Source organism: Quercus robur, chromosome 2 (genome assembly GCF_932294415.1).
Source record: "Quercus robur chromosome 2, dhQueRobu3.1, whole genome shotgun sequence".
Lineage (NCBI taxonomy): Eukaryota > Viridiplantae > Streptophyta > Magnoliopsida > Fagales > Fagaceae > Quercus > Quercus robur.
The window spans coordinates 53,724,635-53,752,277 of NC_065535.1; the positions used below are offsets into that span (position 1 = coordinate 53,724,635).

A 27,643-nucleotide genomic window follows, 5' to 3' on the forward strand; every position below is an offset into this window, starting at 1 on the left:
AACACTATATATCAAACCATAGCCTTTTGTAATTTCTTGTAGCTGAATTCTTTTAAATAGAGAACAAAAGGCATATTACAAATGAATCTGGGAACAAACACCTGAGCATTCCAAACTTGTTTAAGAAATACCACAAATGAATTGGCAAAGAAGAATTAGAGAACAAACACCTGAGCATTCTATCAAACACATGTTCGGCAATCTCAAACAACTATACTAACCAACCCTAACCTTCAAAAAAATATTCCCATGGAGTCCAAAATAGCAGCAGCCCCAACATAACATTCCATAGGCTATCATATAAGAAGACTCAGAGATTATAATAATTTATAAAAAGGGAAAGCCAAAGTAAATGAAGACGACAATAACACTATATATCAAACCAAAACAAACCTAGAATTGAAATCAAATAAAAGAATCCCTGGAAACCAAAAATCCATAAAAATTTCATAACCAAAAAAAGGGAAAAAGAAAATCCAAACCAATGTAAAGTGAAGATGAGAAAAACACTATATATCAACTAAAACAAACCCATAATTAAAACCAAATAGAAGAATCCCAAGAAACCAAAAATCCAATAAAAATTGCATAAAATAAAAGGGAAAAGGAAAATCTAATTACAAAAATTTCATGATTCTTCTTTGCCATAGATTTGACAACAAAGGAAGAAGAAGAAAACGTGGAAATCTGCAAAGAAAAAAAAAACCTTAAATCTAGCGTATATTAGAAAACAGAGAGGTTGTGGGGTTTAGATGTGAAGGCTGAAGAGGGAGTTGTATAATTGTATTAGGGTTCTAAATTTTTTTGATAAACATATTAGGGTTCTAAATTGATAATTCTAATATAATAATAAAACTTTAAACATAATTAAAAAAAAAAAGGGTGACGTGAAGGCTGATGGGGGAGTTGTATTTTTTTTGTGTGGAACAAATGGGGGAGTTGTATTATTGTATACTGATGGGGGAGTTAAATTAATAAATTCTAATATAATAAAATGTTAAAAAGAATTTAAAAAAAAAGATGACGTTTAAAATTGTGGAGTTGCTGATGGGGAGTTAAATTGAATAATTCTTAACTAGGGAACATTGTACCAACTAGAGGGCTTCGCCAAGGAGACCCCCTCTCGCCATATCTTTTCCTGCTATGTATGGAGGGTTTTCATTGGCTATTGAAAAAAGCCGAAAATTTGGGAGACATTAAAGGAGTCTCTATTTCCCGTAATGGTCCAAAACTAACCCATTTCCTTTTTGCAGATGACAGTCTTATTTTCTGCAGGGCAAAAGATAGTGATTGTCAAAAGTTGTTGGAGATTTTGGATACATATGAGAGAGCTTCTGGGCAGCAGATTAATCGGGATAAGACCACTTTCTTCTTCAGCAAATCCACTTCCTCAGCTATGCAAGAATCAATAAAGCAAGCTTTAGGAGTTCTGGTGATCTAACAATATGAGAAGTACTTGGGGTTGCCATCTTTTATTGGACGGAAGAAAAAGGAGAGCTTTGATAATATAAAGCAAAGGGTGTGGAAAAAGCTACAGGGATGGGAAGGAAAGTTGCTCTCACAAGCGGGAAGGGAGGTTTTAATCAAGGCGGTGGCTCAAGCACTTCCAACCTACATAATGTCATGTTTCAAATTGCCAATTGGATTATGTCATGAGATTGAGGCCCTTATCAAAAAATTCTTTTGGGGTCAAAGGGGAGAGGGCCGAAAAGTCCATTGGCTTAAATGGGAAGAGCTTTGCAAACCGAAGTCTCAAGGGGTATGGGTTTTAAGGATCTATCTATGTTCAATGATGCTTTATTGGCGAAACAGACATGGAGGCTCCTACATGACAAAACATCTTTGTTTTATAGGGTGTTTAAGTCTATTACTTTCCAAACGGTACAATCATGGATGCAGCCAATCCAAGTTCCGCTTCATATGCATGGCGTAGCATAATTCGGGGTAGAGAAGTCATTAAAAAAAGGAGCAATATGGAGGATTGGGGATGGCAAATTTGTTGACATATGGGCAGATAGGTGGTTGCCTCGAAAATACTCTCCTAGAGTATTATCCTCTCGGCTTGATGAACTGACAGATTCAAAGGTTTGCTCCTTGATAGATGTGGACCAAAAGCAGTGGAAAACAGAGGTTTTGGAGAATATGTTGCTCGGTTTTGAAGCGGAGATCATTCGAACAATCCCCCTCTGTCGCACCGAACAGCCAGATGTCCTCACATGGCCCTATAATCCTAGAGGAGAGTATACGGTTAAATCTGGGTATCAGTTCCTGCAACGAGAGCACCAGAATGCACAGCCTGGTCAATCTGATGTTTCGAGGTTGAAACCGTTGTGGCAAGCTATTTGGAACCTCCCCGTACCGAGCAAAGTGAAGAACTTGGTTTGGAGAGCAACCAAGAACTCCTTGCCAACCAAAGACAACCTGGTTCGCAGAAAGATTATCCAAAACGGCAGCTGTGATGTTTGCCGAGAACACACGGAAGATGTGAAGCATGCATTATATAGCTGTCCAAAGCTTGCTGAACTGTGGAAAAAAATGCCTCAATGGACTCACGTGAATGTAAGTAGCGCTGGGAATTTTGTGGACCTGATCGGAAATGTCTTCGCAGAAAACAGGGAGCCAGCATTGTTTGCCACAGTAGTGTGGGCCTTGTGGACTTGAAGAAACAACTTGAGAACGGGTAAGAATGTAGACCCACTATTTCACTTGTTGCAGCGAGCTAGGGAGAGGGTGGAAGTTTTTTCACGGCACAACACCGTACCGGTAGCGCTAGTGGGACGCCAACCAGCACGGTGGCAACCTCCAGGACTCGGTCTGTACAAAGTGAACGTTGATGGGGCCCTTTTTGATGCAGACAATACAGCGGGTTTGGGTGTAGTCATCAGAAATGAACAAGGTCAGGTAATGGTCTCTCTTTCGGAGCGTCTTCCGCTGCCTTCTTCAGTGATAGAGGTGGAAGCATTGGCTGCTTGACGAGGCTTAGAGTTAGCAGTGGAAACCAGGTTTGGGAACATAGTGTTGGAAAGCGACTCTCAAATCCTTATCACAGCACTTCAGGGAGACTCTTATTCCTTGGCAAGTTTTGGTCATTTAGTTAAGGATATTCAGTTCTTAGTCTCTTATTTATCATCGTTTAATTTTACTCATGTAAGGAGGCATTGTAATGCTCTTGCTCACTCTTTAGCAAGACGGGCACAAAGACTCTCTCAACCACAAGTCTGGATGGAAGATATATCACTAGTTATTTTAACAGTTTTACATGCTGATCTTTTAGGCCTTCCTTGATATAAAGCACAATATTGATTCTCAAAAAAAAAAAAAAAAAAAAAAAAAAACTTTGTATTGGGTGAGTAGGACTTGGGCTTCGTTTGGGTATTTTGTTTTAGTTTTTCTCCCTCAGTGCTCTAGCGTGGTCTTCTCCATGTTATAAAGCCTGTGGTTCTATGCTCTATTTGGGTAGGCTGTCTTTTGTATATGGGCTTTCTTTCCCTGGTGCTGGTATTTAGCCTAGGGGTTGTACCTCTTATACGTTTAATTAAATAAAATATCTATCTCTTACCTCAAAAGAAAAAAAAAAAAAAAATAATAATAAAACATTAAAAAAAGTTTTAAAAAAAAAGATGACGTGAAAAATTGTGGAATTAGTAGAAGTTTCGATTATATATATACTAGTCGTTAACCCATGCGATGCACGGGAAAATTATTGACTATGAAAAAAAACTAACAGTGAATGAAGAATTTAAGTTATCACTTATGCAATGTTGTTGATAGTGCTAAACAGCCTTAAAAATCTGAGACAAACCCATGAAATGGATTTGAAATTTGTTCACAAAGAAAGAAAGCCTTACGTGAAAAAATATATTAGATTAGTATAAATAAAAAAATTAACTAAGATAGTCCAATTTAAAAGGTTTCAAAATAATAATAGTCCAATTCAAAATATAAATAAATATGTTAAATTAGTACAAATAGAAAAATTAATTAAAATAGACCAATTTAATATAGAGACATATATTTCTTTATATATTATTGGTCAAAATTCAAATAATTTTTTTAAGATGTTTTAACTAATATATCAATACCAGACCCAAATCTTTACCCAATAATAATAATAACTACATTTTCTAGAATATTACAATTATAATATGAACTTAAAAATAATGAAAAAAAAATGAAAAAGAAGAAGAATAGGTTGACAAAAAGAAGAAGAGAGAAACATGACATACATATTATATGGTAGAATGGAGGATCTCAAAATTGAAATGAAATGTGGTTGGTGTTCAGACCTAGTAAAGAAAAAGGTTTAAGATTTTGAGTTGATTTAATAGACCAAAAGCCACGCTTAAACCCAAACCCAACTAAAAGTTAAGCTTAAGCCCAAATCCAAAACAAAATTTTTCCTGCCAATTTCATCCTGTATTCCATCTCCTGTACTTGCCAATTGTCACATCAAAGCCAAACAATCTTGATTTTATTTACATTTTCTTCTCTCTCTCCAAACTCCCACCGCACATTCATTCACTCTTTATTTTTACTTCTTCCTTTTGTTTGTTTCCTTCTTCCTTCTGCAGCACCGTAACTCCCACTAGTTGTTATCACCTTCGATTTGTTCTTCTCAGTTCTCAAGCCTGCGTTTCCTGTTGAGATCCAGGTTCATAGTTTCCTTTTTATCAATTTTTTCTTTTATTTTTTTTTCTCCCATCTACCTTCTTCCCCAAGATTTCACTCTCAAGGTATGAAAAATTTTCAGTATTCACATTTTGGCCTAGCCGGAACGTAACTATATTCAAAACATTGGTCCACGCCGTGTCGGAGCCGTGTCGGAGAAGCGAAAAAAAGAAAGAAAGAAAAGACACTGCTCGGACACATCGACCTCTGTTCTGAGGAAGCATTCTTCTTCCTCTACTTCTTCAGGACATCGACCTCTGTTCTGAGGAAGAAGATGTCTATTGATTTGTGGGTATGGTGGGTTTTGATTGAGGAATTTGTAGGTATGGTGTCTTTAGATGCTTTGCTGTTGGTTTACCGTGAGTTTGATCGTTGGGAGAGTTGGTAGGGAGGAGCATAGAGGAGTGTTGGGTTTGGGGAGCTGGTAGAAGGAGAGAAGGCAGGGCGTGAATTTTGGAGAAAGAGAAGGCAGAGCGATGAGAGCATCGGGGTCGGGTTTTAGAAAAGTTTTATTATGGTTTTTTTTTTTTTTTTTTAATATTGTGTTGACGTGGAAAATTGTGGGAGTTTCAAAAGCTTCAATTTTATATGTCGAGTTTTGGAAAAGTTTTATTATGGTTTTTTTTTTTTTTTAAATATTGTGCTGATGTGGAAAATTGTGAGAGTTTCAAAAGCTTCAGTTTTATATGTATATATATAGATAATAGTATAATATATATAGATAATAGATAAAACCGGCTTATCAAAAAAAAAAAAAAAAAAAAAAAAAAAATATATATATATATATATATATAGATATAGATATAGATATAGATATATAGATTAGATTAGATTAGATTAGATGTTATCTTTATAGCCGTCAATTAGTCCTAGTTTCTTTTGAAATGGAGTCCTATCCTTGCAGAAGTAGAACTAGAAGTAGACTCTGAACTTTTATATATATATATATATATATATATATATATATCATAGAGAGAGAGAAAGATTTAGCAAAAACAAATAGAGAGAGTTTCAAACTTACGTGTAGGCGGGAAGTCATCTCCTTCTGTGGAGTCCGATAAGAAGTGCAAGCCCAGTTTGATGGTTTCTGTTACCACTCCCACTAACCCTACACCACAGCCCCAAGCCCATACACAACCTCCAGCCCAAACCCAAGCCCTGAACATAATAGAACACTGCAACAACATCAACAACAAGACTCCATTGACAACACCGCCAGTGGTTTCACAAGATGATCATGACTCAGATATTGATGATCTTCTTAAGGAATGCGAAGACTTCGCTAATGATGAATTCTCTTTCGATGATTTGCCTCCTGGATATAGGTTCTGCCCCACTGACGTCGAGCTCATCAGGTTTTACTTGAATAAGAAGGTTTCCAATGAGCCCCTCCCTCCCAACCAGATCGTCGAGACTAACTTATACGGCTACAATCCCGAGTTTCTTGCAGGTTAATCTTTAAATATCCCTTGTTCTTGTTCTTGGTCTTGTTTTTGTTCTTGTTTTTCTTTATAAATTAAATGGAACTTCTTGTTTTTCTTGTTTTCCAATGCTTTAAAGGTCATATACAAAGTTTTTCATGGAACTAATATGCAAAACAATGTTTAATTAATATGAGTCTACAACTTTTTTTTGTTGTTGTAATTTTTAGGTTTAATTTGTAGTATGTTAAGGGTGTGTTATTTTTATAGTTTTGATATTTTCTTTAAGCCTATATAGTGTAATCTTTGCATCGAAATCAATCCCAATAATTATGGTGGCCTCTCTTATATAAAACTTTGAAAGGGTGTACATATATATCCTATCTTTTAAGTTAATCACGTTTCACTAATTCTTCTTGAGCTTTCTTTCCAAGTTAGGATATGTAATTAGCGAGACAGAACAGTTTATAAACTTCAAATTATTATATTTTTTGAATATCTTTTCAAAAATTATATAGATGAATATGAGGTGTGATAACTGACTCTGAGCACTTATAACACAATCACCTACATGCATGTACGCAGTGTATCATTGTGAAAACAGATACGACATCAAGTTCCATAAAAAAAAAAAGATACGACATCAAGTACTACATATATAGATGTGGTGCAAGTGCAACAGTCACCTAAATTTTTTTAGGTTAAAATTAAAATTTGTTTTTCTTTTGTTGATCCTTTCTAACTTTTAAAGTCTTGTGTAAAGATAGTAAGAACTATTTTATGTAAATTCACGTATCAAAGTCAATGATCAGGGACGGAAGGATTCGAACATGAGGGGGGCCAAAGCTTAAAACCAAAAAAAAAATTATGAAAATAAAAACTAACATCTATTTCATATTCAACAAAATACTGCATACAAAATTAGTATTTCTTAAACATTTCATATTATAAAAATATCAAGAAAGTATAACATACAAAATAAGTATTTCTTAAACATTTCAACACATTATCAAAATGGAATTCGATGCTATTTTAAATCTCTAAAGTCGTTTATGATTGATTCTGTACCAAATTTTGCAGCAATCTCATTTTCAATGTACAAAATCAAAGACTTAAATCACAACCACACAAAGAAATAAATTAAATCACAAGAGAAAAACACAATTTTATATATATATATATATATATATATATATATATATATAATATATTGGCCACACGACCCACACAACACAAAGTGACAAAGACAAAATTTAGTGATCCAGTACAAAGACTTTTACGATCATTGTCTAACATCTATTTCGATCAAATAATGCCTCTCATGTATATTTCATTTATCTGCTTCTACAAAAAGAATGATGCATACTCAAAATTCAGCATTAATAGTGCTACCAAATCTAGTGCACTCAAACAATCATTGGTCTCAAGCACAAACACATTTTCTTATATATACTAGTTCTTTTTTTTTTGGTTCGGGGGGGGGGGGGGGGGGGGGTTTGGTGGGTGGGGGGCTATGGCCCCCTCTGCCCTACTGTAGGTCTGTCCCTGTCAATGATGGTAGGGATCTTTGTTATTTCATGTTGTAGTTTTCTGTGAGTATTTTTTTTTTTTAATAAAGTTTTTGTTAACGTATTTCCTTATTGCTCGAAAAAGTTAAATTAGAGAGCTTGTGAAAGAAAAAAAAAAGCATTTATATGTTAACTAGAATTTATGAGTTTTAATTGGTTTAAACTTTAAAAATGATTTAGCACTATTTCAAAGTCAAACTATAAAATTTATATAGAATGACTTTCAAAAATTTACGTGACTATGTTACCTATATATTTATAAAAATTAATGGCACAATGTTAGAAGAAGTCAACCAAGAAACACCAAATAATTTCATTTTATATTATTTTATATACGTTTTAACATTTCCAATGACTAGCAGCAAAGTACAAGAAATGTGGAGAAAATGAATTGTACATTTTTACTCCAAGGGATCGAAAGTATTTAAATGGAGTCCGTCCAAATCGAGCTACTGGTGATGGATATTGGAAAGCTACTGGAGTTGACAAGCCTATCATATTCGACGAAACCCTAATTGGGTATAAGAAGACACTAGTTTTCCGTCAAGGAAAACCTCCAAATGGTACGAAGACTGATTGGATTATGCATGAATTTAGAGTTGACACTCCTCCTCGAGATAAAAGGAATCCAAGTGACATGAGGGTATGCATATTTTTATCCTTTCATTTTAGCTTTTATATGACTCATTAAAATGCTATTTGAATCTTCTTTTTTGTGCTTACTTTTCAAATATCATTGTAGTAATTTTTTGTTCACAAATTCTCTCATTCTCAAACTGACTATTGCATTTATGTTATCCAGTTGGATGACTCAGTCTTGTGCAGGATTTATAAGAAAACTGATCCCAAAACAAAATCTAATAGGAAATCAACTTGGATAAACATCAGGAAAGGGATGGAATTAGAAGAAGCTCTTCTTGATTTATTTTTTGATACATTCCCTTTTGATACATTCCCACCTGGATATAGGTTTTGTCCCACTGACGATGAGCTTGTCAGGTTTTACTTGAATAAGAAGGTTTCCAAAGAGCCCCTCCCTCCCAACCAGATCGTGGAGACTAACTTATACCACCACAATCCCGAGTTTCTTGCAGGTTAATCTTTAAATATCCCTTTGTTTTTTTGTTGTTGTTTTTTTTAATAAAAAAATTAATCGTTCATGTTTTGAGTCGAATGGAACTTGTTGTTTTCCAATGCATTGAAGGTCATATTCATAATTTTGCATAGAACTAATATGCTAAATAATGTTTAATATGAAAGTCTACAACTATTTTTTTTTTTTGGTTGGTAATTTTTAGCTGTAATTGGTAGTATATTAAGGGTGAGTGATTTTCATGATTTTGATATTGAGTTTGAAATTGGTAAGAATAGGGTGTAAAACTCATGTTTTACATCATTCAATAAGAGATTGCCACATCATTACTTTTTACTTAAAGCTCTATACATCTTACCACATCTAATAATATCTCAATAAACACTCAATTGAGTTGGATTTTCAAATGGGTATTACAATTGATTTAATGTGGTTGTACCTATCTTTAATATATAATATGATGATTTGACATGTTGAAATTGAAGAGTGTAAAAACTCAAGTTTCACCACATCGTTATAGAATTTAATTTCTTTGATATTTGCTTTAAGCCTTTAATTATATAGTGTAATCTTTGTATCACTGCATATTGATATTTATAACTTTGAAAGGGTATATATATAGCGTATCTATTAAGTTAATTCTTGAACTCTCTTTCAAAGTTAGAATATGTAATTAACGTCTTCTCAAAAAAAAAAAAAAAAAAGAATATGTAATTAACGTGACCAAATAGTTTATAGACTTCAAATTATTATATAGATAAATGAGTCAACATGACGTGTGAGCACTGAGTAATAATAACACAATCACACCTACATGTACAAAGTGTATCCTTGTGAAACAGATATGACATCAAATACTTTCATTTCATATTATTATATATATATTTTAACGTATCCAATGATCAACAGCAAACAACAAAAAATGTGGAGAAAATGAATGGTACTTTTTTACTCCGAGAGATCGAAAGTATTTAAATGGAAACCGTCCAAACCGAGCAGCTGGTGATGGATATTGGAAAGCTACTGGAGCTGACAAGCAAATTATATTTGACGAAGCCCTAATTGGGTATAGGAAGGCACTAGTTTTCTATCAAGGAAAAGCTCCAAATGGTACGAAGACTAATTGGATTATGCACGAATTTAGAGTTGACACTCCTCCTCGAGATAAAAGGAGTCCAGGTGACATGAAGGTATGCAAATTTTATATATCCTTTCATTTTAGCTTTTATATGACTCATTAAAATGCTATTTGAATCTTCTTTAGAGTTTTTGTGCATACGTTTCAACTATAATTGTTGTAATTTATTTATTCTTAAATTCTCTCATTCTCAAACTGACTATCATTGAATTTTATGTTATCCAGTTGGATGATTCAGTTTTGTGCAGAATTTATAAGATAACTGAAAAGGAATCAAAATCGAATGAGAAATCAACCCAAGCCCATGCCCAAGATGATCAGGAGGTTCCAAATTCCACATCTTTGCCTCAAAATGAGCCGATGGAGTATTTCGAATTCAAGGATCCTATGGCACAAATGATATATGACCATGACTACATGCTTCAATCTGATCAAAATGCACCTAGTGCATTATTGGAAGTTCCTCAAAACAGTAACGCTGCTACTCTCATTGACATGCCTGGGTTCCATGATCCATTTCAAGCAATGGGCGGTAATATTTTTGAGACTCCTGTCCAGAGCAATCAACAAAGTTTCTGTTTTCCTCCTTTAGTGAATTCTGTAGAGACCCTAAATTTGCCAAGTAGATACCAAGATTGGTCGTACACTACAAATCCTTTCAGGAACATCTCAGCAATGCAATCTGATTACTACAATTACTGTGTTTATCAGCAGGCATCGCTGAATAATCAAGTGTCAACATCAATTCCTTCTCCCGGTTATGACCCAAATATGCTTTTGATTCTGAATAATCAAGTGTCGACATCGATGCCTTCTCAAGTGTCACCATCGATGCCTTTTTTCAGTAATGACCCAAATAAGCGTCAAAAGCTTTCAAATGATGACCATTCATTTCGATGATTGGTAGCACCAACTAGTGTAGATTGGTAAATCTTTAGCTAGCTAGCAGTATTAGTTTCTCTCTCCATTTCATTAGGAAATCTGCACTCTGTAGTACATCTTTTATTTTCTTAGATAGACAAATGTCATTAAGTTTCTTGCTTGTGGATAAGTTAGTCGATTTATTTGAAATATTTTTTAGATAGGATTTTTTTTTTAAAATTATTATTATTATAATTTTTTATGTTTCTGCGTTAATTTGCTTGGTCTTGTGTTTTAATGGCTAATTGATTGTTTATGGTCTATACTCTAATCTATTCACAAATGTAGATGGTGGACAATTTGCAAATCACCTCTTCCATCAATCACCTACTGCATATACCACTTGAAATTATCTTTCAATGTTTTAGAGCATTAAGCTCTTCCATTGGAGATTTATTTGTATAAATACAAAAGAAGACAAATCATATGAAAAATAAGAAATGAAAGTACCTATTGGAGGCCTTTTGTCAAACACTTACGTAATGATAAGCATATTAAATTAGTTTTTCAATTATGGACTAACACCAAACAATGGAACATATGATGAACGCTATTATGTGTTTGCACTAAACCTAGGCACAAATAATTGAAGCAGCATGCCCTCTCGAAACTAGAAGACTACAATTTTCAAAGACATAGTTAGTCTGCAAAACATCAACCTGTTTACAATTGCATGAGTGTATATATATATATACACACACACATGCATAACATTCTTACATGCGAATTTGCATTTTTTTTTTGTGCAATTTAATTGTTACTACAATTGGAGAGGGAAATTTGAACCTTTACTCTCCTTGTAAAGGGTAAAGAAGAAAAAAGTGAGCAGTACACAAAAAGCAAGAATAACATAGCAAAAAAACTCTGGAAATCATTCATTCCTAGATAAATCTCACAAAATTCTCTGCCATTACTCATCATCAGCACCATATTTGGCTCTCTCCTACAGTTACTGAAGATTAGCAAATGATTTGGCTCTAAGAGAAAATCACTCCACTCTTTTTAGAAATTATTTCGATGGAAACTTTGTATAATGATAGTTTTCTATGTTTTTCAGTGTTTTGTAGTATATAAAAAAAAAGAGTCAAAGGAAAATTATTTTTGGTCAATAGAAATAGTATAACTTACTTTTAGAGATTGTTTTTCACTAAATTTATTTGGAAAATAACTGTATCTCACAGTAAACTAAATAAATGAAGTTAGAGGATTGTTTTTTAACTCATTTAAGGTTGCTACCAAACATTGGAAAATAAAATAGTTTTATAGAAAACACTTTTTTGAAAAATGACTTATTTTCTAGAAAATATTATCGTAAAAAAAAAAAAACAAAACATATTAATTATGAATTATACACTTTGGATTATTTTGAAATTCTTCTTTGTACAAACACTAAACATTGGTATATAAATATACATATGTACAACCTCTCTCCTTGTATTGAGAGTAGGCCTTTGAATAATACAATTGCCAAATTTCTTCTTTAAAAGAATCTTAAAAATAATACTGTACTACTAGATCTTCTTAGCAACTACTTTAGAATTTGAATTACAAATTTCGTATAGTAGTTTTTAACCAAGCTTAATTGATAAATATTTAATAATTATCATGAATTTTAGGAAGTGGTGCTCTAATTATTAAGCTTTTTTTTTTTTTTTTCCTCACAATAAGTGGGGAGGGAGCATTTAAAGACAAATTTTAACTACAAAATTGGTTGTAACCATAAACTAGAATCTTATGTAATAAAATAAACATTACTACATATTTTAAAAATTTAACCGTTGAGTTGTATGTTCTTTACGCTCTTAATACACATGTCAAAATTTTTGTTAATCAGATATTATTTACTATATGATCTATAACCTTATATTTTATGCATTATTTTAAACTATAAAAACATGCAATTTAAACAATTTATTGATTAGCAAAAACACATGTATATGACTAGCAAAAAATTAAAAAATAGATATAAACAACTATATATAAATAAGAAACCTTCAACATTTTTTTAAAACAAAATTTATGAAACTATCAACAAATTATGAAATGTATAAAAACGGAAGTTTTGAGAACTCTCCGTCTAAACTGTAAAGAAATGAGAAGACGTATCATTTTATAAAAAATGTTGTAAAATAATTTGTTGCTCAAGTATTTTTCTTGTATAAAACTGGACATATATTTGAAGCAATGCGTATTAATATTTTAAGAATGTTATCCGAAAATATAATAAATGGTTACCATGTACATTTATACAAGTCTAGTTTAAAACCTATGAAAAATGTAATTACATATATAAAGTTTATATAATTTATGATTACGTAGTTTTTTTTTTTTTTTTTAGAAAGAGTTTTCAACTTATGACGTCTGCTTCTGATAATAACTCTTTATCATCAGATCAAGACACTGATCAGTTTTTGGTGTAGACCTAACATTATGTGACATCCAAGTGCCAAGGTTATTTATCACATTGTTTCATTTATAGCTGATTGTCAACTAATAATCCCTTCTTTTGAATTAAGAAAAAAAATATCGATAGTATATAGTTTTGTATTAGTGCATCCTGAGGGAAGCCTTTTCTTTTGATAGGGGAAGAGGATATATGTATGTAGTAAATGTTCTATATATTATTTACCCAAAAAAAAATGTTCTATATATTGATATCAATTTTTTTTGTTTGAGGAAAGTATCAAATTGTGTATATTGAACGTGTTTAGTTGAAATCAAATTTTTTCTACTAGATATTTTTTTACATGAGCTTACGTTTATCGCATATCTTATGTTGTGAGTTAATTAAAGCTTTATGTAACTTCTTGTTATTACTGTTTTTATTCTATTTCTATATGCATTTAGTGCCCGTTTGTTTCAGTTTTTAGAAGCTGAAATGCACGTTTTGAAGAAAGCTGGAGCTGGAAACGCGTTTGGTTCAGCTAAAATGCAACTTTTTGAAAAAAGTTGCATTTTGTGCCAAGGCTGAGAACTCGCTTTTGTGTTATGGAGCTCTGGAGGTCCATAAACAAAAAGTCCATGCGCGTTTCTGAACTATCCGTTGGGCTCTTCCTTCAATTACCAAATTACCCTTGATAAAAAGTCCTCAGTTCTCACGCTTGTCCCTCATTCCTCTCATCTCATCTCTCTGCTCTCCCAACAAATTTCCAAATCCAAACACAAAAAAATCTATAACAAATTCCCAAATCAGCTAAGGGAAAAAAAAAAAAAAATCAATCCCTTGCAAATTAGGATTCCTCAAAATGCAAAACAAAAAAAATATCAGAATATAGCAAAATGATAGAATTACAAGACGAAATTGAAGGCGAATGCATCAACAACACTAACTTCTACTTCGATCAAATCGGCGAACCCCTCCCAATCAAACCCTCCGACTCCGACTCCGACCCCATTTTTGATCTCCAAGCCCTTCCCTCTCAGCCACTTGCCGTCTCCGAACTCCACCACCTCATCTTCGTCGCGTACTCTGATGGATTCTATGTCGCTAGAACCAAGGACGCTATCGATTTCGCCAAGAACCAACAAACGAAGTGCTAAGAGAAAAGGAAAAAAAAAAAAAGGAGGAAGAAGGAGAGCTCTGGAACATTCTGGAGTTTGGAGGAATGGCAGGGAAAAAAAGGAGGAAAGAAGGATAAAAAAGAAAAGAGTAAGGGTACGTGTGTGGAGGATAAAAAAAGAGGGAAAAAAGAAGGAAAAAAGAAGAAGGAAATGTTATCACAATATTTTTACAATTCTTTCACAATAAATTTTAAGGGGTAGGTTATTATTAGCTAATATTGGTGAGAAAAAAAAAATTTTTTTAGAAAGAGAAAAAAATAATTTTAATAATATGTTAAAATTAAAATCAGTATCAATTTTTATCACAATATTTTCACAATAAATCTTAAGTGGTAGGTTATTATTAGCTAATATTGGTGAGAAAAAAAAAATTTTTTTAGAAAGAGAAAAATTGATTTAAGTATGATGAAGTAGTTGATTTAAGTATGAAACAAACTCACATCAAAAAAAAAAAAAAAAAAAAAGTATGAAATAAACTCCCTTATATATACATTGTCATTTTTGGTAATTTATCTCTCAAACTGTCACTTTTATAAGTGCTAGTCAAACACTTAGTTTTTTCAAAAAGCACTTTTTAACAGCTTTTACCAAACACTCAGCTTTTTGAAAATACACTTTTTGAAAACTCTATTTTTTCATTATACACATTTACAAAAAACTGAACCAAACTCACCCTTAATGGGTTTGTTCATGATTTCAGAATAAGACATACTATTTAGTATTATTTTCTAGTATTAGGTATTGATTTCCAATTTTTGGTATGCAGTTTCTCAAAACTAATAATTCTATTGGAGTCTATGATGGGGTTTTGAGAAGTCTACGGTCACCATACAAAACGAATTCTATACCGGCGTTTTGCCCCCAACGGTTTCCAAAACTTCCGGTATAGCTAGGTGTATAGCCACTATACACCTAGGTCTATAACGGCAGTTCTACAACAGAGGTATGTTAGGTTCTTGATGTCATTTTCGTGAATGTATTCGTAGAAAGTATGTGAGGCGAATAAACGTTTTTCAAACCAAGAAGAAATACATACTGTTGGATCCAGAAGTCATGTTCAAAATGCTGATAACGTCGTAAAAACTCTACTTCTTAAATGTTAAATGATTTAAATTTGTTCTATAGTTTTAGCTATATAGCTTGTAGTTACATGATGTCATAGATATTGCTTTCATCCATAGATATTGCTTTCATCCGCATGAACTTTATGGGTAGCTATACTACAAAGATGATGGCAACTAAACTTAAACGCATCTTCACCATACAACTATTTTTATAAATTTAATGACCATGTTGTAGGAAAAAGAGAAAAGGGCGCCGATAGAGTGTGCATAGTTTTATAAAGTAGTATATACCCACAAAGATAGGACTCCTATCACCCAAAAAGCGACAAAATATTGTAAGTATTATATAGTTTACATGTATCGTTGTTGATTTACTTATCCTGACAAACAAAAGTATCATTGTAGATTATAAATAAATGGATTGTAAGTATCATCTAGATTTCTAATATATTATTTTGCTTGTGAATATTAGGAAAGGATGGATGAACTTTTGAATGTTCCTGGAACACAATTGTATGGAGAGACCAATGGTGGAGGAATCCTATGGACAAGTGATGATGCATTTTGATGGTTTTTAGACCCCTTAACAACACAATTGGATTAACCTAGGTAATTAGCCAAGTTGTTACTTAGTCCAATTTAACAAATCTAGGTTATCACAATCATAACAATCATATCAAGTAAAGCAGCGGAAAGATAAATAACACAAAGATATGATCACCCAGGAAACCAAACCGGTAAAAACCTGGGGAAGATTTAACCTAGCTATCCTCAAGATAAACCTGAATCCACTATCTTGAAAGAATCGAAGTTCATACAATAAGACTTACAAGCCTCCACGCTTGACTTCTTATTGCTACCCACCAGTAGAACTTACTGACATGACCACGTGCAAGTTCCGAATCCACGGACTCCTTCTTTCTTGGATTTACCACCAGATACAAGCACACCTGCTTGTGTTTCTTTAAACTTCAATGGCAGCAACTGAATTGATCATCAAGGTGTAGATAATATCTGTTCCTTGAAAACCCTAAGTTTGTGTAAAGAAAAGCTCCTCTAGATCTCACAAGAGATTTACACAAACAGCAATATGAGCAACACTAATACGTGACTAGGGTTTGCCTTTTATACTAGGACAAATTAGAAAACCCTAAACGTTTTAAACAAACTAGGGCTGAGTTGGAATTCTGCAGAAAAACGCCTCTGACCTGATTTTCGAATGATCGAGCCTAAGCTTCAATCGATCGAAACAGGCCGAGAAGCATAAAAGCCTTCTGCATCAACTTATTCCAACTTTACATAAATGAGACAACTTTGAGCAAGTCTAAATACGACTAAACATCTTGTTTTGATCATGGTTTGCTAACAATACACATTAGAGTTCTAAATACATAAAAACCTAAGTCTTTAGAACCTAACACATTTAGTCATGTGATGGGGCTAGAGTGCTCTGAAAATGTACGTGGGAGTGGGTTTTGGAAAAACCCCATCTTGTAAAATTAGAAGGAACCTTGAAGAGTCTAGTACTTCTCCACCCCATCCAATGTAATGCATCAAAATTTAAGGAGATGGAGACTGAGATAGCATCTCTGAAGGAGAAACTATGCAATTATGAAGAAATAAGGTCTGAAATGTGGCAATTAAAAAAAAAAATCTCAAATTAGCTAACAATCATCACTAATTACTCAAGTCAAAATTTTAATGTTTTGTAAATGTATTTAACGTATTCAATTGGTAATAGATTAGTCTTATTGTGTTATTTCATTAGTAACATTGTTGTTAAATTAACTCATAACCTTGACTTTATTATATTTAGGATGGTGATGATGCAAATGGCCATTCTATTGCTACACAAAATCAATCATCATTCATCATGGGAATCTCATTAGGAAATATGTCGCTTGTGGGTTTTTTTTTTGGTTTTAGGACTATTTAGTTATCTTGCACTACAAAACACGTGGATCAAAATTTTAATGTTTTGCACTAAAATAGTTTGTAACTTTGATACGACCTTTGGGATGTCTTCTTTTGGGCATAAAAATTATTATAACATGTTATTTTCTTATTGTATTGTATTAATTTGATAGTTTGAAATGTCCATTCCTTTATTTAGTATTGATTTTTGTTTAGCTATAAATAGTTTGACAAAACAAAATGCGGGGAAAATATTTATGCCTAGGAAAAAAAAACCTAAAGTGACGGTTTCAAACCACCGCCAAAGTCTAAATTAAAAAAAAAAAAGATCTATTGTGGCTTTTTCAAACCGCTGCTAAAGCCTATATTAAACCAAAAAAAAAAAAAAAACCTATAGCGGCAGTTTCAAACTGTTGAGATAGCTTGCTTAGGCTATTTCGACAGTTTGTCAAAATTGATGGTATAGGTTCCCCAACTGTCGAAACCTATACAAGCGGTTTGAAAAGCGCTAGTATAGCCCATCCAGGTCTATTGTGTCACTTCTTGACCGATACTAAAAAGTGTAGACATAATCTAACTAGACCTATTGCTGCGGTTTCGAAACACCAATATAGATCAATTGGTATCTTAGAGTCTAGTCAAAAGTGTTGCAAGTATGTGGTTTTCATCTTTAAAAACAAGTGTTATGAGTAGGTGTAAACTCATTCTATTGATTTTTATAGTTTGGATGATATCTTGACCAGCCAAGGAAAAAAGAGAGAATGATTTCCCAATAAAGTACGAGTGAAGTTTTTCATCATTGATATGCTTATTATCTATCGAAAAGTCTAGAACCACCAATTTTCACACAGAAATTTTCACAATTTCTCACAACTTTTTTATTTTATTTTATATTTTTATATTTTTTTTTTTATTGTTGTGGACTTAAGTGAAATGAATTGTGAGAGTGGTGTGGAATATTTTGTACAAGTTTTTGGTATCCCTAACAAATTAAGCTCATCATTTATATATTGTAATTCATGATTGGAGAATTTTCCAATAATTTTGTAATATTTTGCTTCAGAGAGGTTCTTCTTAAGGGTATTATGCATGGTTAATACAAAATAATTTTGCTATTGAACACAAAAGGAAATGCAACAAATTTGCAGCAGAAAGAAGAAAATTCCAAGGCTTGGGTTATCAATTTTATGTAGGACATTCTTACATCAATGGATCAGGGCTAAGGTTGTTGTTCTGTCAAGTGCAAAGAAAATTCTGCAAGAATTATATATCGAATCAGGCAATAATTGCCTCCAAGTCCTATATAAAAATTTATTTCGGTCCTGGCTTGTGCAAGTTTCTCTCTTCTGTACCCAAAAAAAAAAAAAAAAAAAAAATCACAAAATCACAACATTGTTCAAGAATAATAAGCTAAGGTTAGTACTAATATTTGTTGCACATAAGCTATTGAAAATGAGAAATGCTATGCTCACAACATTTTCACAACAAATTATAAGTGTCAAATTGTTATTGGTTATTATTGGTAGGGTAAAAAAAAACTTCCATTGTAAGTTTAAATAGAACCAATAATAACTAATCACTTATAGTTTGTTATGAAAATGTTGTAAAAATGTTGTGGATGTGGCACTTTTCTAAGCTATTATATACAATTTTACATACAACTTATTTTTTAACTAAAACCATGATTTGAAGTCATAATTTCATTCGTGACTTAATTTAAATCACTGTTTCGGTTAAAAATTGAAGTGTGTAAAAATGTATATAATAGTTTGTAGGTAATAACTGCATGCTACGGGTAATAGTAATACATGAACTATAAGATTCTAGTGATGTGATTTTCTCGTTTATATATATTTCAACTAATTCCCTTGGCTTGAATGCATGACCCCCCATTCACCTAATACATACCATGCATACATGCGCAAACCATTGTGTATTCTTGATTCGCAGTAGTCCAATGTTTATGTCAAATATCAAGAGGTTGTAAGTACGGAAGAAGAGGAAGACTAACATGAGAAAAAAGAGTCTGTCAGTTAAGCCAAGGTTGACTTGCCTGGGAACCAAAGAAGGATTCTAGACTATGTCAAACACTTGAAATCTCTCCAAGGAATTAGGCAAGTCATCCTGGGCTACCAAACAAGACTCTTATCTTCATGTAAAATCTCCCTTCCTCTTAAGCTCGAAGCAATCTTCAATGCACGGGGCATATAATACTATCAAAATTAAGCTTAACTGGGGAAGAAGAAAAAGCCTAGCATGAGAGAGAAAAGACTTTCAGTTTAGCCATGGTGACTTGCGTTGGAACCAAACGAGAATATAGCTAGCTAGGCAATGCTGAACGCTAGCTTGTACCTCTTGAAAGTAGCAGGCAAGTCATCTTTGGCTATCAAACAAGACTCTTATCTTCATGTTAGACCTCACTTCCTCTCAAATATTCTTGCTCCAATGACAAGTCCTGCAGTTTCAGTTTATAGGCAATGAAAGAATAGAAGACTAGATTCCAATCGCTTCAATTAGCAAGTTCCTCACCAATTTGCCCCATGTAGAAGGTTTCTTTTATCTCTGCATAATCTTTCCTCTAATCAAGTGCATTATTTGGCTGCCCATAACAGAATATATTCCCCCCAGTTGAGGAGACCCAAATCAATGTATTTTTTCATGTATCTCAACCGTGAAGAAAGAATTTCCACTAGAAGAAAACTATGCACCTGCTGATCGAATATGGTACTTGTCACATGGCTTCTTGACCAGGCTACTTGTAGTGAATCCTGACTGAGCTGACCTTAAGTTCCTTCGAAGGACACACAGCAAAAAGAGATAAGATAAGCCAGACAGGCTTGGCCAAATTTGGCATATCATTGCTATCAAGAATTAAAAATAAAAACGACATCATTCAGCTTGTAATTAAGGAAAGAAAAAGCATATTAATTCACGAAAAGGTGAGGTTTTTATTAATGGCATAAATCTTGTTAATTTATTTCCACATTTTCAGAATATCTCAATATTCCTCGAGGAATGTTTAAATCTCAGTAGTCAGCATATCCTTTTCTCTAAAAATGTAGTTTTCTTTTCTTTTTCTTTTTTTTTGATAACCGGTCAGAAAAAAATGAAATTTTCCAATGACCAGTAATTTGCAACACCGAATTTATTGTAGAAATCTAACATGCATCAATGTAATTCTGGATCACAATCCACGTCTTAAACCATTCGATTGGCTGTTGAAAGTGGAAAATAAAAAGAGAAAATAAATTATGTAGTTAAAGATGAAAATTGAAATAAGTGTAAAAGAACTTAATTTATAGTAATACCTTAACATGTACCATTCATGAATATCGAAGTATGCAATAAAGTCGAGCTTGCTTGTCTGCTTGTCTTCGAGCGTTGGTCATGATGTATGTCTTATCTCTGCACACATCTCTGTTGGCCTGTTGCTCATGTATTGTGTATGGGCTCCTCTCTCTTTCTCTGGCAAAATTTGCCAAATAGTATGTTTTTAGAAAAATTTTAGAAAAGCACCACACAAAAAAGTTATTTAGTTAATTAGACTATTTTTGGAAATCGAGTTCGGCAAACTCGACTTTGGGCTGGAAGTTGAGTTTATCACTCGACTTCCAAGTAGGACCAAGTAGGATGCATCAATATTGCTTGGAAGTCGAGTTTGTCAAACTCGACTTTAAAAAACAATCTAACTAACTAAAAAATTTCAAACATATGCTATTCACCCAATTTTTTTTCTAAAAAAGTACTATTAAGCAAATTTTCCCTCTTTCTCTTATGCCTTTTTTTTTTTTTTTCAAATCTAATATGCTATTTTATTTTTAGGAAATTTTTCTTACCCACACCTTGTTGCACACAGTATACATAAATTATTTTCTGAACTAAAATCTTGACTTGAAGTCACAAATTTCAGTTCAAAAGCTTTTTTGGATGGACAGTTCAAAAGCTTAAATGTGTGTAATTTGAGTGTAATAGGGCAGTGTGTATATAATAAACATTGTCATTTATTTTACTTCTTAGTAACTTGACTACTTGCCAAAAAAAGAAAAAAAAGAATGAAACTACCTTGACTGACCTTGTAGATACTATAAAACAAGGAGTAGTATTTGTTAATCACACCCGTACCCTATTAGTATATTACACACATTGTTACACATCTATTTTTTGAATTGAAATCATTAGTTGAAGACACGTTTCAAAATTCAAATCATGATTCTTATTCAAAAAATGTGTATAACAGAAGGGTCATAAAATTTTTTATCCTAAAACAAATGAATTTTACCTCACAGAAACAGCATAAAATCTGATGAAAGAACAACTTTGAAGTTTGACTAAAGTTGGAGCTAATTACGGCCTTGGAGAAAAACACCCATCATTCTGTGACTTTTTATTTTATTTTTAGGCTCTCCCATCATGCATTCAATGATGTATTTCTTTTTACCATATGTAATTTCTAGTACTAGTATTTTTCTTTTGAGGTAGAGGCCTTTCGAAAGTAACTTTCATTCAACGGTAAATGTTAAAGAAAATTCTTTAGGAATGTATCTTAGATTTTCTAATAAATTTAATCATATAATTGTATTGATCCATCAAGCCGTAAGGATGGTATGGGATATCGAATCCTAGCGAGCTTAGACCATAGCCAAAACCAACACGATAGTCGGGTATAACACAAAATGACAAAACTTAAGTACAGTACTTAGGTGCGCTATTCCTTAGGTTCCCCACTTAAAATTCAGTCATGTGACTTTTTTCTCTTGACCACGTCAATCTCACCTAGAAAATCCGATTTGCAAACCCACAACCATGCCATGTGTTAGGAGCATTATGTGTTGCTGATGATGGCATGAGGAATGAGGGTGCTTAGGCAGCATTGAGTCAATCACTTGGATTTATGTTTTCTCAACACACTCATAGCTCCTCATGCCTGACTAGTGATGCTCCTAAGGGCTTTTAGAGGGGGACCAACCCAATCTCCCTACTCAAGTTGGATTGATGAGTAGTGATGAGGGGCGGCATGTGGAGGCACCTTGCTCCACATGATGCCCCAAGACCATGGCAGAGAAGGGCCATGGTGGGCAGAGATGGGTGGGATGATGGGCAGCAGCAGGTGGTACACACCAGCAGCTTCACATCACCTTTTGAATCCAAAAACTATACCAGCAATCTCAATCCCACCACTTTGCTGTTGCCCAACTCCTTCTTTCCAGACTTTCAAACTCAAGTACCCACAAATGCCCTTAAAAGGTTACTTTGTTTGAGTAGTAAAAGAAGATCACACAGTAAGAGAGCTTTCACTACCACCACTACTCATGCTTCTCTGCTTGAAGCTCCTGTTTTGTGGGCTGGAAGGCTTTGCATCTTCTATGCCCTCTTGAAGGCTGGCTTGGCTGGATCTCAATCTAACCCACTTGTCTCAGGTTTACTTCTATTTAAATACACACTATTGCTTAATAATGGGGTTCATTTATTTGCTACTTTTTCTGGGTTTTTCAATGTAAAGATATTGTCTTTCCATGTAAAGCTTTTTAATTTAATTTAATTTATTGTGTTGTCATTTCATTTAGAATTGGAAAATGGTGATGGTGGAGCTGGTGAATCTGGTGATTTGGGGTTCTCTCAGTGGTTGGAGAACATACAAGGGAAACTAGGTTTGTGGGTTTGACTATACTTGCTTTCCTTTGATAGTTAATATTTATGTTACCCAAATGAGTGAAAGTTAAAAATCTTCCTTACCCTGTGTTTGGTTGCTGAGAAATCTGGGAAGAGAAAATATAAAATTATAATTCATATTTGAATTTGTTTCAATATTCCCAAGAAGGAAAAAAAAAAAGGTGAAATATATTGCCCCAGCTTTTGCTTTGAAAGTCTGGAAAGAAGGAGTTGGGCAACAACAAAGTGGTGGGATTGAGATTGCTGGTATAGTTTTGGATTCAAAAGGTGATGTGAAGTTGCTAGTGTGTACCACCTACTGACACTCCTCCAAATGGTACGAAGACTAATCGGATTATGCATGAATTTAGAGTTGACACTCCTCCTTGAGATAAAAGGAATCCAAGGGACATGAGGGTATGCATATTTTTATCCTTTCATTTTAGCTTTTATATGACTCATTAAAAATGCTATTTGAATCTTCTTTTAAGTTTTTGTGCTTACTTTTCAAATATCATTGTAGTAATTGTTTGTTCACAAATTCTCTCATTCTCAAACTGACTATTGCATTTATGTTATCCAGTTGGATGACTCAGTCTTATGCAGGATTTATAAGAAAACTGATCCCAAAACAAAATCTAATAGGAAATCAACCTGGATAAACATTAGGAAGGGGATGGAACTAGAAGAAGCTCTTCTTGATTTATTTTTTGATACATTACCTTTTGATACATTCCCACCTGGATATAGGTTTTGTCCCACTGACGATGAGCTTGTTAGGTTTTACTTAAATAAGAAGGTTTCCAACGAGCCCCTCCCTCCCAACCAAATCGTGGAGACTAACTTATACCACCACAATCCCGAATTTCTTGCAAGTTAATCTTTAAATATCCCTTCTTGTTTTTTCTTTTTTTTTTTATTATAAAAAGTTAATTATTCATGTTTTGAGTTGAATGGAACTTGTTGTTTTCCAATGCATTGAAGGTCATATTCATAATTTTGCATGGAACTAATATGCTAAACAATGTTTAATATGAAAGTCTACAACTTTTTTTTTATTTGGTTGGTAATTTTTAGCTGCAATTGGCAGTATATTAAGGGTGAGTGATTTTCATGGTTTTGATATTGAGTTTGAAATTGGTAAGAATAGGGTGTAAAACTCATGTTTTACACCATCCAATAAGAGATTGCCATCATCAGCTTTATACTTATGGTTCTATACATCTTGCCACATCTAATAATATCTCAATAAACACCTAATTGAGTTGGATTTTCAAATGGGTATTACAATTAATTGAGTGTGGTTGTGCCTATCTTTAATATGTAATACGATGATTTGACATGTTGAGATTGAAGAGTGTAAAACTCAAGTTTCACCACATCGTTATAAAATTTAATTTCTTTGATATTTGCTTTAAGCCTTTAATTATATAGTGTAATCTTTGTATCGCTGCATATTGATATTTATAACTTTGAAAGGGCCGGTATATATATAGCCTATCTATTAAGTTAATTCTTTAACTCCTTTTCAAAGTTAGAATATGTAATTAACGTGACCAAACAGTTTATAGACTTCAAATTATTATATAGATAAATGAGTCAACGTGACGTCTGAGCACTAATAACACAATCACACCTACATGTTCGAATTGTATCCTTGTGAAACAAATATGACATCAAATACTTTCATTTCATATTATTTTATATATATTTTAATGTATCCAATGATCAACAGCGAACAACAAGAAATGTGGAGAAGATGAATGGTACTTTTTTACTCCGAGAGATCGAAAGTATTTAAATGGAAACCGTCCAAACGGAGCAGCTGGTGATGGATATTGGAAAGCTACTGCAGTTGACAAGCATGTTATATTCGACGAAGCCCTAATTGGGTATAGGAAGGCACTACTTTTCTACCGCGGAAAAGCTCCAAATGGTACGAAGACTAATTGGATTATGCACGAATTTAGAGTTGACACTCCTCCTCGAGATAAAAGGAGTCCAGGTGACATGAAGGTATGCAAATTTTATATATCCTTTCATTTTAACTTTTATATGACTCATTGAAATGTTATTTGAATCTTCTTTAGAGTTTTTGTGCATACATTTCAACTATAATTGTTGTAATTTATTTATTCTTAAATTCTCTCATTCTCAAACTGACTATCATTAAATTTTATGTTGATAAGGGTAATTTTGTAATATTGAAACTTACGCATGGCAAGGCGTAGAGTGACACCCCGGATAAGCCTGTCGGCCTTGTGTCTATCAACACCTGACGAACCAGAGGTCGAAAAAGCTAACGAGATTAACTTCTGATAGGGGTTGAAAGCTGACGCCACCATGATGGAGGGAGGAGCTAGGCTAACAGTTCTGACGTAACCCAAACTTGGTCTCCACGTATACATATAAGGAAATTTCTTGTGCCCCACGCCCAATGATGAATAATAAAGATTCCTACAAGGAAAGGATTCCAAAAAATATGTTCATGAGGATTCCTATATGGAAAAGACTTCTAAGCTAAGAAAAGAGATGTCAATCTCTTTTTACTATAAAAGCCCTAATACCCTCACTAACCAAGGTACGCATAATTCACTTACTCTGGCACTCTAGAGTTGTGAGAAATTCTAACTTGACCTTCGAAGGGTATTTGGCCGGCACTACACCGGTGCTCTCTGTGATGTCTTCTCTTTTTGTATTGTGCAGGTGTTGTTTCGAGTACGTGAGGACCGTGTAGCTTACTGGTGGTTTTTTGGCATCTTCAGTTGGCGCCATCTGTGGGTAATGTGCACTTTAGCCTATCGCTTCCCGGACAAAGAGTTGCATGGTACTTACTCGCTCGATAGCAACTACCAACAACGTTCAAGGAGACGAGTTGCGACCCACTTCCCTAGAGAGGCAGGTCCAAACCCTCATGGCAGTAGTGGAACGTCTCACTAAACAGAATCAGGACCTTGAAGAACAGCTACGGCAGAAGAACACCACTATGGGTACCCAAAAGGAAGACCAAGAAGGTACCAGTGCTGAGAGGAGAGACCAAGAGGGACCGGAAGGTAGTAAAGCCCCGAGCAGACCACAGCGACAAGACCTAAGCTGTCCTTCCACTACAGATACGACTCCCCCTTACATTGTCGCAGATGTAGATGATGAAGGAACGGATGGACCTTATGATGAACGCCCTCAAAGGACGAGTGTCTAGCGACCTCGATGATCTGGTCCACCGAACCGACTCACCTTTCACCACATCCGTCAACTCCTTTCCCCTACCGTAGAAGTTTCATATGCCCTAGATAGAAAGTTACAACGGAGTCAAGGACCCTCTCGATCACCAAGAGACTTTCAAGACCTTGATGCACCTTTAAGGAGTAGCAGACAAGATCATGTGTAGGGCCCTCCCTACGACGCTGAAGGGTCCTGCGAGAATTTGGTTCAGCCGACTGACGCCTAACTCCATCAGTACTTTCAAAGAGCTAAGCGCCCAATTCACTTAGCACTTTATTGGGGGGCATAGGTATAAGAAGTCTACTGCGTACTTGATGAGTATCAAGCAACAAGAGGATGAGATGCTGAGATCCTACATAGCCCGCTTTAATAAGGAAGCGCTCTCAATTGACGAAGCTGATGACAAGATACTTGTAGCAGCCTTCACAAATGGGTTGCGGAAGGGTAAGTTTTTGTTTTCTTTATACAAGAACGACCCGAAACCCATGTCGGATGTACTTTACAGGGCCACCAAGTACATGAATGCCGAAGATGTGCTACTAGCTCGAGAGGAAAAGCCTAGGAAGAGAGAGAGGCAAGAAGACAAACAACAGGACAAAGGGCGAAAGATGGCAAGAACTGGAGACGGAAGGGATGACAGACGCTCTAAACCCCTGGCGGGGAGGTTCACAAGCTTCACCCCGCTGACCGCCCCGATCGACCAAGTCCTAATGCAAATCAAGGACGAAGGAGCCTTAACCTTCCTCGGAAAACTGAAGGGAGATCCCAACAAACGGCCTAAAGACAGGTACTGCCGCTTCCATCGTGATCACGGTCATGACACGGCCGACTACTATGACTTAAAGCAGCAGATCGAAGCCCTTATCAGGCAAGGGAAGTTACAAAAGTTCGTCAGCAGGGAGAGAACAGATTCGCCTCCTCAAGAGCAAGCCCCCCGACTAGACAACGAGCGTCCCAAACCACCTTTGGGAGACATAAGGATGATTGTGGGAGGCACGGTGACCATTGGCTCGTCCAAGAAGGCCCGAAATACTTACCTCAAAATGGTTCAGAATGTTCAGATGACAGGCGTTGTCCTGAAAATGCCACAGGTCGATAACCCAATTATTGGTTTCACGGAAGAAGATGCTCGACATCTTCACCACTCACATGACAACACGCTCGTCGTTAACATCCGAGTAAGAGATTATAACATGTACTAGGTCTTGGTCGACAATGGTAGTTTCGTAAATATTCTCTACTACCCAGCATTCCAATAGATGCGGATCGACAGAGAACGTCTAGTTCCAACCAATGCTCCACTTGTTGGGTTTGGAGGAACAAAGGTATACCCCCTTGGCGCGGTCACATTGCTTGTAACAATTGGGGATTATCCTCAGCAAATCACTTGGGATGTTACATTCCTTGTTGTCAATTGCTCCCCC

At 34.5% G+C, this 27,643-nt stretch overlaps 1 protein-coding gene across 1 annotated transcript; it reads left to right on the forward strand.

Moving 5' to 3' along the window:
* The first annotated feature begins 26,533 nt into the window (after positions 1-26,533).
* LOC126700497 (uncharacterized) lies at positions 26,534-27,421 on the forward strand. The gene has a single exon (XM_050398675.1). The coding sequence runs from the start codon at positions 26,534-26,536 to the stop codon at positions 27,419-27,421; it is 888 nt and encodes a 295-aa protein (XP_050254632.1).
* Positions 27,422-27,643: the final 222 nt, after the last annotated feature.